General features: G+C 41.0%; 3 protein-coding genes across 3 annotated transcripts; 2 read left to right on the forward strand and 1 right to left on the reverse strand.

Moving 5' to 3' along the window:
* Positions 1–410: 410 nt before the first annotated feature.
* On the forward strand, positions 411–3132 carry LOC309825230 (E3 ubiquitin-protein ligase MSL2-like; the record flags this gene model as incomplete). The annotated part of the gene is made up of 2 exons (XM_082658739.1): positions 411–516; positions 1401–3132. 2 exons carry the CDS (start codon positions 411–413, stop codon positions 2801–2803), a joined length of 1509 nt encoding a protein of 502 aa, XP_082514865.1. The 3' UTR covers positions 2804–3132.
* Positions 3133–5191: 2059 nt separating this feature from the next.
* On the forward strand, positions 5192–5428 carry LOC309829540 (signal transducer CD24-like; the record flags this gene model as incomplete). Its single annotated transcript, XM_082665527.1, has 1 exon — positions 5192–5428. The coding sequence occupies one exon, from the start codon at positions 5192–5194 to the stop codon at positions 5426–5428; it is 237 nt and encodes a 78-aa protein (XP_082521653.1).
* A 1997-nt stretch (positions 5429–7425) lies between these two features.
* LOC309839160 (T-cell surface glycoprotein CD1b-2-like) lies at positions 7426–11703 on the reverse strand. Its single transcript, XM_082680784.1, has 6 exons — positions 11582–11703; positions 11061–11327; positions 10103–10381; positions 9604–9882; positions 9033–9126; positions 7426–8130 (listed from the first exon to the last, which is right to left on the reverse strand). The coding sequence occupies exons 1-6, from the start codon at positions 11640–11642 to the stop codon at positions 8109–8111; spliced, it is 1002 nt and encodes a 333-aa protein (XP_082536910.1). The 5' UTR covers positions 11643–11703; the 3' UTR covers positions 7426–8108.
* Positions 11704–11999: the final 296 nt, after the last annotated feature.

Below are 11999 nucleotides of genomic sequence, written 5' to 3' on the forward strand. Positions count from 1 at the left end.
ATGATAATAAAAAACATTTAGCAACTTTGAAAGTGTTCTTAATCTAATAAAAAGTATACATGAAACACTTGCAGCAATTATCATAACTAATATTCTCTTGAATAATTCTTATCCAATACAAGTAAAAAGATGAGAATGTCAGATGTCAATTCTATTCAACAGTATACTGCTGTTCACAATAAGTGCCATTGAGCAAGAAAATGCAATAAAAGAGATCATGAGGATTGAAAAGAAACAACTGGAATTTTCATATTTAGAGCTGTCATGAGAGTATGCATAGAAAATCCAAAAGGACCTACAGATAAAATATTAAACTTAATAAGTTAATTTAACACGGATACTGGAAACAAGGACAAAATATCTTTTAACATATTTCTATAGATTAGCAAAAACCACACAAACACATACACATGCACATAAACTCTCATATAAAAAGAGTTGAAAAGCCCTTATATTCTGAGACTGAAGATGTGTTTTTGAAAGTCAATCATCCAGAGGTCATAGTTAAAGTCATGGGTAAATTAAGGTTTTCCAAGGTAAGGACACAGAGGAAAATCACAAGTCCAAGAAACCACCTTTGAGGGATGATGACTTGGGGGAGGGAGGAGAATAAGAAGAGTAAAGAAAACAAGGAAAGGCATAATAAGAATGTGGAAAAACTGTTACAAGACATCAGAAAGCATAGTAATATCAGAATTTTTTAGCAAGTAAATATTCTAACTCAGTTCTTTTAAAAGGAAAAATGAGGGCTTCCCTGGTGGCACAGTGGTTGAGGGTCCACCTGCCGATGCAGGGGACACGGGTTCGTGCCCCGGTCTGGGAAGATCCCACATGCCGCGGAGCGGCTGGGCCCGTGAGCCGTGGCCGCTGAGCCTGCGCGTCCGGAGCCTGTGCTCCGCAACGGGAGAGGCCACAACAGTGAGAGGCCCACGTACGGCAAAAATGAAATCTGTTGTGCTCATATAACTAAAATATCCAGAGGTAGGTCAGTCTCCACATGTGGTCTTTGGCTCTGTCATCATTCTGTTCTATTTGTGAACTTCATTCCTGGGCCAGCTTTACCTATGGAACAAAATTCTATAGCAACTTGGAGCTTTGAAGGCATCATACCCCCAAGACAGAGTCCCTCCTTCCTCAACCACCAAATATAAACTATTGCTTTATTTAAGTGGGGTCACCAATTATTCCAACTAAGTGCTGAGGGAGGAGGTGAAATTCTGTTCATTATCTTAGACCTTGGTTCTCATCTGGGGTCAATTTTGCCCCTGAGGGACATTTGGAAATGTCTGAAGATATATTTGGTTATTGTAACTGGGGAGGTACTACTGGCACCCAGTGAGTAGTGGCCATGGATGCTGCTAAAAATCCTGCAGTGCACTGAACAACCCTCCATAACAAAGAATTATGCAGCCCAACACGGGATATAATAGAAGCAGTCGACTGTTCTTCTGATATTTTGGCTTTGCTTAATGATGGATCATTGTTTTGTGAGGAGATGGAAAAACCCTCAGATTCATCCTTTACTTTGTGTTTGACACATTCCCCTTTACCTTCGACCTCAGAACCCGCAACTGATCCTCAAGCTAGTTTATCTCCAGTATCTGAAAGCACCCTCAGCATTGCTATTGGCAGTTCTGTTATCAATGGTTTGCCTACTTATAATGGGCTTTCAATAGATAGATTTGGTATAAATCTTCCTTCACCTGAACATTCAAATACAATTAATGTATGTAACACTGTTGACATAAAAACTGAGGATCTGTCTGACAGTTTGCCACCTGTCTGTGACACGGTAGCCACTGACTTATGCTCCACAGGCATTGATATTTGCAGTTTCAGTGAAGATATAAAACCTGGTGACTCTTTGTTACTCAGTGTTGAGGAAGTACTCCGCAGCTTAGAAACTGTTTCAAACGCAGAAGTCTGTTGCCCTAATTTGCAGCCCAACTTGGAAGCCACTGTATCCAATGGACCTTTTCTGCAGCTTTCTTCCCAGTCTCTCAGCCATAATGTTTTTATGTCCACCAGTCCTGCACTTCATGGGTTATCATGTACAGCAGCAACTCCGAAGGTAGCAAAATTGAATAGAAAACGATCCAGATCAGAAAGCGACAGTGAGAAAGTTCAGCCACTTCCAATTTCTACCATTATCCGAGGCCCAACATTGGGGGCATCTGCTCCTGTGACAGTGAAACGGGAGAGCAAAATTTCTCTTCAACCTATAGCAACTGTTCCCAATGGAGGCACAACACCCAAAATCAGCAAAACTGTACTTTTATCTGCTAAAAGCATGAAAAAGAGTCATGAACATGGATCCAAGAAATCTCACTCTAAAACCAAGCCAGGTATTCTTAAAAAAGACAAAACAGTAAAGGAAAAGATTCCTAGTCATCATTTTATGCCAGGAAGTCCTACCAAGACTGTGTATAAAAAGCCCCAGGAAAAGAAAGGGTGTAAATGTGGGCGTGCTACTCAAAATCCAAGTGTTCTTACATGCCGCGGCCAACGCTGCCCTTGCTACTCTAACCGCAAAGCCTGCTTAGATTGTATATGTCGTGGCTGCCAAAACTCCTATATGGCCAATGGGGAGAAGAAGCTGGAGGCATTTGCTGTGCCAGAAAAGGCCTTGGAGCAGACCAGGCTCACTTTGGGCATTAACGTGACTAGCATTGCTGTGCGCAATGCTAGTACCAGCACCAGTGTAATTAATGTCACAGGGTCCCCAGTAACAACGTTTTTAGCTGCCAGTACACATGATGATAAAAGTTTGGATGAAGCTATAGACATGAGATTCGACTGTTAAATCAGTGGGTCTTTAAACCTACCTCTGGTAGGGAAATAGCTACAGTTTTACGGCAGCTATGGTTTTGTTGGTTTAACTTGCCGGAGCTCCTGCATATAGATCACTTGTATCAAGTGTTTTCATTGCTAAGTTATATGTGTTAGTGTCGGGGAAATAGTTTGCAGATAATGGAGGAGTAACCCTACAACTATATGTCCTTAGTTCTTACAGAACCTCATAGTTTGAGAACAAATGCTGATGCAACTGATTTATACAAAACGAACTTTGGCAAGGAAAATAACATTAACCTCACTGTTTATGGTCATGCTTTGTGCATAATCAAAGTTTATGATTAAATGTAAGGAAGTGGTATCTAGTCAGTCCATAAAGATTGTGCTCATATTTTGTGAAAAAGTAGCCATTAATTTGTTCAGGAGACTCAGTGCTACCTTCAGATGCCATTGATGTTTCTCCTGTTGAAAAGCTGATGTGTCCAGCTCAACCTTTGTGCTGACATAATACCATTTCTAATCATGAAAATTGGCTACTGGTGTATGTAGCAGTTCTTAAATCAGCAGTATTATGAAAGAAAAATTGCCCCTCATTAGAATGTTGAAGAAATCTGTCTTTTAAAAGTGAACAAACAAATTCTGTCAGACTGCAGATGTTTTTAGCTGTTTATGCCACAAAACTCTTCTGAGTTGATCCCCATTTTTAGTTAAGTCTGACTCATTTCTAGGGAAAAAAACAAATCCTTCACTTTGAGCAATGTTCTAATAAGATAAATGAAGTGGAGAACAGTTCTATTCTGAAGGTAATTGAATTTAGACTATGGTATGTGACAGAATTTTTTAAAAAATTATTTAAATGTTTTATTTAGAAATTGGGATTTATTTAAAATAATTTTAGAATAATGCTCCAAAAGTTACTCAGATTTATGCATTATACCTATCGCCATTGGCCACTTCAAAGTGATTTTCGTTTCCTCTGTTTGCCACAGACTTTATTTTGAATATGCTTTTTTCTTTCTTTCCTTTTTTTTTTTTTTTTAGGGTGCTATTCATTGTGGAGACTTCTTTATAGAGGCCTAATAAAAATGCCTTTTTATGAAGCCTGTGCGTTTAGTTGGGTTTGAAGCTAGGAGGATATTCTTTAGAATACTCTTTTGCATGTAAAGCACAAACTATGTTTCAGTTTAAATGCACTTCTTCCCTGTAATTTTTATGGGGGAGATAAGTGAGTCACAATATTCTGTTGAAGGGAAATCTAGTCAGTTGCTTGAAAGAGCACAGCCCAAATAAAACAAGGACTGACTAGGTTGTAAAGAAATGACCTTATGATTTAAAAGAAGAGTTGCTGCTTTGACAGTGCTTATTTAAAGAAAAATACTGCTGGAAAATTTTCAGTTTCTACTACGTTTCTACTACCATCTCTCCTGAGATCTGACATATGTTGAAGTTATGTTTTGATTTGGCACACAGCATGTTCAATGATGGTTACTCACCTAGTACAAGACATGGAGAAGAAACCTTTGGACACAGAGCAGATGACACCTTCTGTTTTGTAGTGTATCCTGGTGTCATTTTCTGTGAATGTGGTCAGGTAGAGTTGTTTTTGTTGTTGTTGTTGGGTTTTTTTTTTTTTTTGTCTCTTTTGGTGGGTGGGGGTGGGCTAAAGCCATAGGAAGAAAAATGTGATGTATGTGTCCAGTATGTACTATTTTGTTTTTGTTTTGCGAGAAGAGTTGAACTATTTTTGATAACAAGAGTAAATGGTGGAAAATGAAAAAAAAAAAAAAAAAAAGAATTATGCAGCCCAAAGTGTCAACAGTCCAAAGCCTGAGAAATCTTTAGACAAGAGTTTCTTAAAATTAAATGTTCATCTGAATAACCTAAAAGACTAATTAAAACACAGCATTCTAGTTCCCATTCCAGGATTTTCTGACTCAGTAAGTCTAGAGTGGGGCCTGAAAATGTCTTCATCTAACAAGCTCACAGGTACTACTCCTGCTGGTGGTCCATAGTCAACACTCCAAGAAACACTCTAATCAGGGCCCTGGCCTGTAGCTGAAGGTGCAGTGAAGCATAGGACAGCATGTTGGCTCTGTAAGATGAGTTGGAGTTTAATGCATCCTGGAGAAATAAACAGCCGTGCTAATGCAGAGAGAAAAAACTATGTCTTCAGTCATTTCCTACCCTGCCCAAATCCTAAAGTCCATGTTGTTCTAAAATGTCCAGGTGGGAGAACTGCTTCCAGTACCCCTGGCTTCCGAAAAATTCCGCTTGCTCTGACCTCCCTTCCTAAGTCCTTCAAAAAATATACCCAGACCTTGCCTGCACCTGCCCGGAGCCAGCGGTCCTCCACGCACCCCGCATCCAGGGAGACGTGCTGCACACCGGCGGAGCGGACATGGGCAGAGCGATGGTGGCCAGGCTCGGACTGGGGCTGCTGCTTCTGACACTGCTCTTACCTACGCAGATTTATTCAAATCAAACAACTGTTGTAACACCTTCAAGAAACTCCTCCCAGCATACCTCAGCTGCCCCCAATCCAGCGAATGCCACCACCAAGGCAAATGACTGTGCTCTGCAGTCAACAGCCAGTCTCTTGGTGATCTCGCTCTCCCTTCTACATCTCTATTGTTAAGAGATTCAGGCCAAGAAACATCTATACTTCTCCATCCTCTAAACCCAATTCAGATGGCATCCAGACATCCAGTGTGACAAAGGAAAAAAGAAAACAGGTCTTCATTGAATTAATCTGCTAGTTCCACACCTTATTTTATTGACAGAAACTGCTGGGGATCCCAAATTTGATTGGTTTGAAGAGCATGTGAAGGGTTTGACTAGATGATGAATGCTAATATTAAACCTGCTGGAGTTTCCTGTACAAGATGAAGAGAGACAACATCCAAAATTAGTTAAGAGATGATTTCCTCAAATGTGGCTTAAGAAGTATGGACACATAAAACTCTACCTTGAAAGAATAGATTTTATCTTACGTAGAGATAAAGAATGAGATGTAGAACAGAGATTCAGTTTTCATTTGGCTCATTAAATTTATAAGGCCATAAAACAATGAGGTAAAACAGAAAGCTGTGATTCTATTTATACGTACATTAGAAGGAACTTCCAGGTGCTACTGTAAATCCTCAATGTGTTGTTTCAGCAGTACTAATTTAATGCTGATGTACCCTAGAGAAAGCTTTATGTTAAGCTATCGCTGTTCTCTTGGGAACTGAAATCTTTCCCTTGGGGATTGGGTTTGACATTGCATTTGAATTTTTATATAGTCATTGATATGTACCAGGGCAATGATGGATTGGAATCTACCCCAAATCCAAGCATAATGAGTACATTTTGCTTCTATACTTATCAACTATTCTTATTCAAAAAGAGCACTAGATTCATTTAGCTAAACAGATAACAAAGAGTAGAATTATATTGATCTCAACTAATTTCAAAATGCTTTTTATTTCTGCATAATGTGGAATACTTTTTACAGTTTAAAAAATGATCTGTTTTGAAGGTAAGATTGACAAATCTTGAAATTAAAAAAGCAAATATGTGAAGGAGCTAAACTATACATCAAATATATTTGGCAAGGGAAGACTGGAAGCTTGCTTACATTAAATTCAGAAAAATTTTTATACTCTTTTCTGTAAATACTTTTTTTAAAACTGAATAGCCACCTTTGGAACACTTTCTGTTATCAATCAATATTTTTAGATAGTTAGAACCTGGTCCTAAGCCTAAAGTGGGCTTGATTTTGGAAAGTAAATCTTTTCACAACTGCCTTGATGCACGGAAACCTTTTTAAAAATAGACACTCCCTAAGTCTTTTGTTCGCATGATCACACACTGATGCTTAGATGTTCCAAAATCTAATATGGCCACAATAGTCTTGATAACCAAAGTCATTTTTTTCCATCTTTAGAAATCTACACTGGAACAACCATATCCAACAGATCTCAAGCTACTATGTGTGTGAACGAACCTTCTCTTTTGTTTCATACCTGAATGCTGTACATCTATTTTGGATTGTATATTGTGTTTGTGTATTTATGCTTTGGTTCATAGTAACTTCTCATGTTATGGAATTGATTTGCATTAAACACAAACAGTAAAATAAAATTTATATATATATATACCCAAATTCTCCCCTCTTCTCCCTTCCTATTCTTTTAATTAAATGAGTTTGGATTTTTTAAATGAGGTTTCTAGGAAACTGTGGAATAAGCAAAAGAATCAATAAAGTCAACAATGTAACTGACTTGATAAACCACAGATATCAAAGTCCCTGAGAGCAAGAAAAGCCCTCTTGACTCTTTGCTTGAATATTTAACAACCCATCTGCACTATTACTCCTCACCCATCCTGCCTCTCATGCATTCTCACTGGAAAATGAGAAACAGGATCCTTTTCTGATTAATCTTTATATGTAAACTATAGTTATAATATGGGCAGAAGTGGTTTTCTCCAGAGGAGCTCAGGGCAGAAACAAGGAGAGCGTGATATTTTTTGCTATGTGAGAATATCTCAATAGGAGGAAAATCTAGAATATCAACTAAAGAGGAAAAAAAGGAAGGAGATAATTTTGAAAAAAAAAAAAGACCATTAACGTGGCAGTTATAGCAACTTAGATTATTTTATTAAACAAACACATATGCAAGTGAGAGATCTTGCCTGGGATCCATCTAGAGCAAACCTTTCTCTCAAGGAACTTATAAGTAGAAAGAAAAGAAAAACAAAAAGAACTGCAATGTTGTGGGTACAGAGTAATGTGGATCTCAGCATGACACCACACAAGGGAGGGTTACTTCCACTGTAGCACTAAAGAAGGCCTCCTGGAGAAAGAAGCTGCTCAGCTGGCCCTCGTGGTTAGAAAATCATCCAAGCAGAGACAGAGATATTATGTTAAAGTAGTTCAGCATCTCTGCAAATACAATTATCTCAGCATAATTATAGTTAGCTCACTTTAACAAATGATATTTCAGCAGAATCACAACAAAAGAGTTCAAATAAGAAGCCAAAGGGATGTCACTGTTAAGTCATGGACATCATGTCACTTATTCCGAGGTATATTCTTTCTCACCTCACATCTATGAAATCTGAGTGGCTCCTACTATTGATATTGTCTCATAATAACAATTTTTAATTATTTTTCTGCGTATAAATTGTGATTTAATCTTACAAACTATGGGCACTCTGATTTGTCCAAATCTGATGATTATTTGATGAAATATGATGAGATTGACTCCTGGGCTGACAGAGTTTCTGGACTCCTGGTTACTGATCCCAAATGGAAATGGAGACATGGTGAGGGCTCATGAGATACTCTGAAAGGACCTGTTAAGATCACAAGCAAAAAATTGTTCTACATAAGAGATATTTGTACACCATGTTCATAGCAGCATTATTCACAATAGCCAAAAGGTAGAATCAACCCAAATGTCCATTGACAGATGAACGGATAAACAAAACAGCCTTAAAAAGAAAAGAAATTCTAATATATACCACCACATGAATGAATTATAAGGACATTATGCTAAATGGAATAACCAGTCACAAAAAGACAAATAGTGATGATTCCATTTATATGAGGTACCTAGAGTAATCAGATTCATATAGACAGAAAGTAGCATGGTGGTTGCCAGGGACTAGGGGAGCAAGGAATGGGGAATGTGGTTTAATGGGCCGAGTTTTAGTTTACAAGATAAAAAAAGGTCTAGAGATAGGTTGCACAAAATGTGAATGTACTTAATACTACTAAACTGTATGTTTAAAAATGGCTAATGCAGTAAGTTTTTAACTCATGTATATTTTACCACAATTTTTTAAAAATAGATTTATCAGGACTTCCCTGGTGGCGCAGTGGATAAGACTCTGTGTTCCCAATGCAGCAGGCCTGGGTCAATCCCTGGTCAGGGAACTGGATCCCACACGCATGCCACAACTAAGAGTTTGTATGTCACAACTAAGGAGCCCATGAGCCGTAACTGGGGAGCCCACCTGCCTCAATTAAGGAATCCACGTGCTGCAACTAAGGGGTCCGCCTGCTGCAACTAAGACCCGGCACAATCAAATAAAAAAATAAATATTTTTTAAAAATAGATTTACCTAAAGATGGGAGTGGGGAAGAAAGGGGAAAGGGTCTGCTGGAAATACTGAGGCTAAAATATGTAATAGATAAAATGGAGGGAAAGAGTGAGAGGATGGACAAAAAAGAAAGATTAAAAAGGAAAACTCACCTGCGCCTCAAAAACCGTAATGCAAGACATATCAAAAGGACCAAGGAGGGCACTAATATTGCCAAAAATATCAAGCTGATGGAGGTGGGGTGACCTGGCAATTGGGAGAGGACACAGGGATGTCACTTCAAACCCATTCTCTAGTTCTCCTGGCTTTGTTACCCACCCGAGTGTCAGCACCACCACTATCAGCTTCTGATGCATAGGCATCTGTGATTCTCTCTCTCATATTGCTGGATATCATATATTCACAGCCACCCTTTGTCTCTCCCTCTTACCCCATCCCACCCAGTCTATAAGTCCTTCATTCTTATCTCTTCTATACCTTAGATCATCTATTTTCATTCCTCTTGGAACTGTAGTCCCAGGAATAAATCTCAACTTCTGTCTCTCTGTCTCTTTTTCTCTCTCTGACTCTCTGTCTCTCTCTCTCTCCTTCCCTCTCTCCATTCCTTTCTCCCCCCCGTCCCTCCCTATCTCATCCATCAAATCCCTCCATTTTCCCAGTCCCCTCCTCTGTGCTTGAGGACCATCTCCTCCCATTCCCAGCTGGGCCCCAGTCCTTCCTCACCCCAGTAGACGATGATGTCCTGGTCTCCTAGACTGCTGTGCTTCACTCGGCAACTCAGGCCAGTCTCCTCCCCAGCCGTCACATCCAGGGTTACTCGGAGATACCATGTCCCATCAGCATTGGGCACAGTATCACCTTGCCGAGTGCCAGACTGCTTCTGCTCGCCCCTCATCCACATCACCCACACAGGTTTCGGGTAGAATCCTGAGACATGGCACACCAGCAGCAGACGGCCAGGCCCAGGACTGGGGTCACTGGACAGCCAGGCCTCGGGCTTCACTGGGGCAGGAAGAGGCAGGGAGACTGTCAGATTATGACTCTAATCTAGAGCATAGGTATTCAGAAACCCACAGGTTTGGACAGTGACCTCTTCTACTCTTAGGGGAATCAAATCATTTATTGATTAAGCCCCTCTCTCCTTAGGTACCTCCTACTCTTGAATTCAAAGAAGGTGGCAGGACATGAAATAGAAAAGTCTTATGAAGAGAAAAGAACTAACCTTGCCTCTGTAGTTCGGCCTTCCCTGCATCAAGGACACCAAGGAGAAACCGAGGGCAGGTGTCTGAGAGGAGCGTCTCTATGATACCCTGGATGCCTTTGTACTGAGAGGCGAATGCACAGAACTGCTGCGCCCTGCTGCCGCCCTCTGGGGCAGGTGCACATGAATGATTCTTAATGCTCGCGAAATCCAGTCCTCCTAAAGCTCCCCTCAAAAAGCTTCCTATGGACTTCCCAGAATGCAACTCACAGCCTCCTATGTACTGGATCACAAAGGGGTCTGGATACAAGGAAAACAGGGACAAAGTTACTAAAAAGCAAACAAGAAAGAAAGTTATGGGGAAAGGACGTGGGGCTTTGGATTTGGGGGGTGGGAGAAAGGTCTGAGATGTGAGATGACTCAAAAACTAATTGCAGTATTCAGAGCCTTTCCAGAAAGAAGAGCATTGGGGAAAGGTATGCATGTCATAAATGGTGGGGACGGTCTGCTGTAAGGCTGTAGGGTGGGCATGAGGGGAGAAGGGGAGCAGCTTGTGATGGACTCAGGAGTTCAGCATCCCAGGCTGAAGGGGAGAGTTACACTGAGAGAAGGGATCAGGCAGGAGATGCTTGAGGAGACGGATTGGAGGAGGAGGAAGTCACACTTCAGTTCACTCAGGCACAGAGTGGAGAATTGAGGGCTTTGTCCTTGGGGTTAGAGAGAAGCCAGTTATGCACAAACAAACCAGGAGATGGTTACAAAGGGGGATCTTCATTTATCACACAGGGGTGCAAGAAACAGGAAGAATCTGGGATACTTGTTGGAGGTGTGGAGTCAGAGTTGGAGACTACTCTGGAGAAGTGTGTGCATGCAGTTGGGTAAAGTTGGAGGATGGGACCAAGATCCAAGAGAGTAATAGCCTTAACCAGGAGAGAGAAAAACCACTGGGAATCTCCCCGGAGCAGAGGACTGTACTCACATTCAATCTGGACTTTACTGACATAGTCCTGCAGTTCCTTGGTGAATCCAATGAAGTAGGCTTGGAATAGGTCCTCCAGCTCAATCAACTCCTCATTACTGAAGTTGCCCTTTGACCAGGGCTTCAGGAAAACGGCTTTGCCCGAGTCATTGTCCCAGCCATGAATCTGAAAATCATCCAACCAGCCTGAGACTTTATATTGTGCCCAGGTGCCGTTGGCAAAGGTCAAAGTCTGGATAATACGGTAAGAGGTTGGCCCCTGGAAGGCTGTGGGTGGTGGAAGGATAAGAAGAGTGAGGAGAAAGAAAGAATCAGGATGAAATGATAAAGAACCCAGAGTCTGAACAACAACACAGAGCCTAAGACATTTTCCTGCCCCAAGGCTTCTAGCTCCATCCCCAACCTCCAGAATGGGGGGAGAGGGCTGGAGACACGAGGGCCCTGACCCTTAGTGATCGGTGCAGCATGCTTTCATCCAGACCCCCTGCACCTGTTCTGGGAGCTTCCAGAGTTCCTCTTACCATCCTCATTTTCACCACCTGGGACGATAACTGCTAGCAATAGAAGTGGCAGAAGCAGCATTTCATTGGGAACTTCTGACCCTCAGAGGTGCTGTTTGATCTCTAATTTCAGCAAACCTTTTTCTCAGTACTCTATAGTGACTTCCTCTCTCTGCCAACTGACAAATCTCTTCCTCACCCACACTGCACGTCACAGAAATACTGTGTCTTCTACAGCTCTGTCCTCCCACTCTGCCTCTCATTTCCGCTCCAGCCCTTGACTTGCAGATTTTTTTTAAAGTCTCTGGCTTCCAGCTGTTCTCCTTGACCTCAGCTTTCTTCATATTTATTACTTCGGAAAAGCTCCCGTGTGATGTTAAAAGGTTATCTCACCTCCCCAATCCTTTATTTCCACATCTGTTAAATAAGAGGGTAATAT

The sequence above is a fragment of the Grampus griseus genome, assembly GCF_964374135.1.
Source record: "Grampus griseus genome assembly, chromosome: 1".
Lineage (NCBI taxonomy): Eukaryota > Metazoa > Chordata > Mammalia > Artiodactyla > Delphinidae > Grampus > Grampus griseus.

Coding starts and splice junctions, on each gene's coding strand:
- LOC309839160 (XM_082680784.1), bottom strand. CDS start 11,642: ATGCTGCTTCTGCCACTTCTATTGCTAGCAGTTATCGTCCCAGGTGGT. Junction 11,328..11,581: donor AGGTGGTGAAAATGAGGATG/GTAAGAGGAACT, acceptor CACCACCCACAG/CCTTCCAGGGGCCAACCTCT. Junction 9,883..10,102: donor GGCCGAACTACAGAGGCAAG/GTTAGTTCTTTT, acceptor TTCCTGCCCCAG/TGAAGCCCGAGGCCTGGCTG.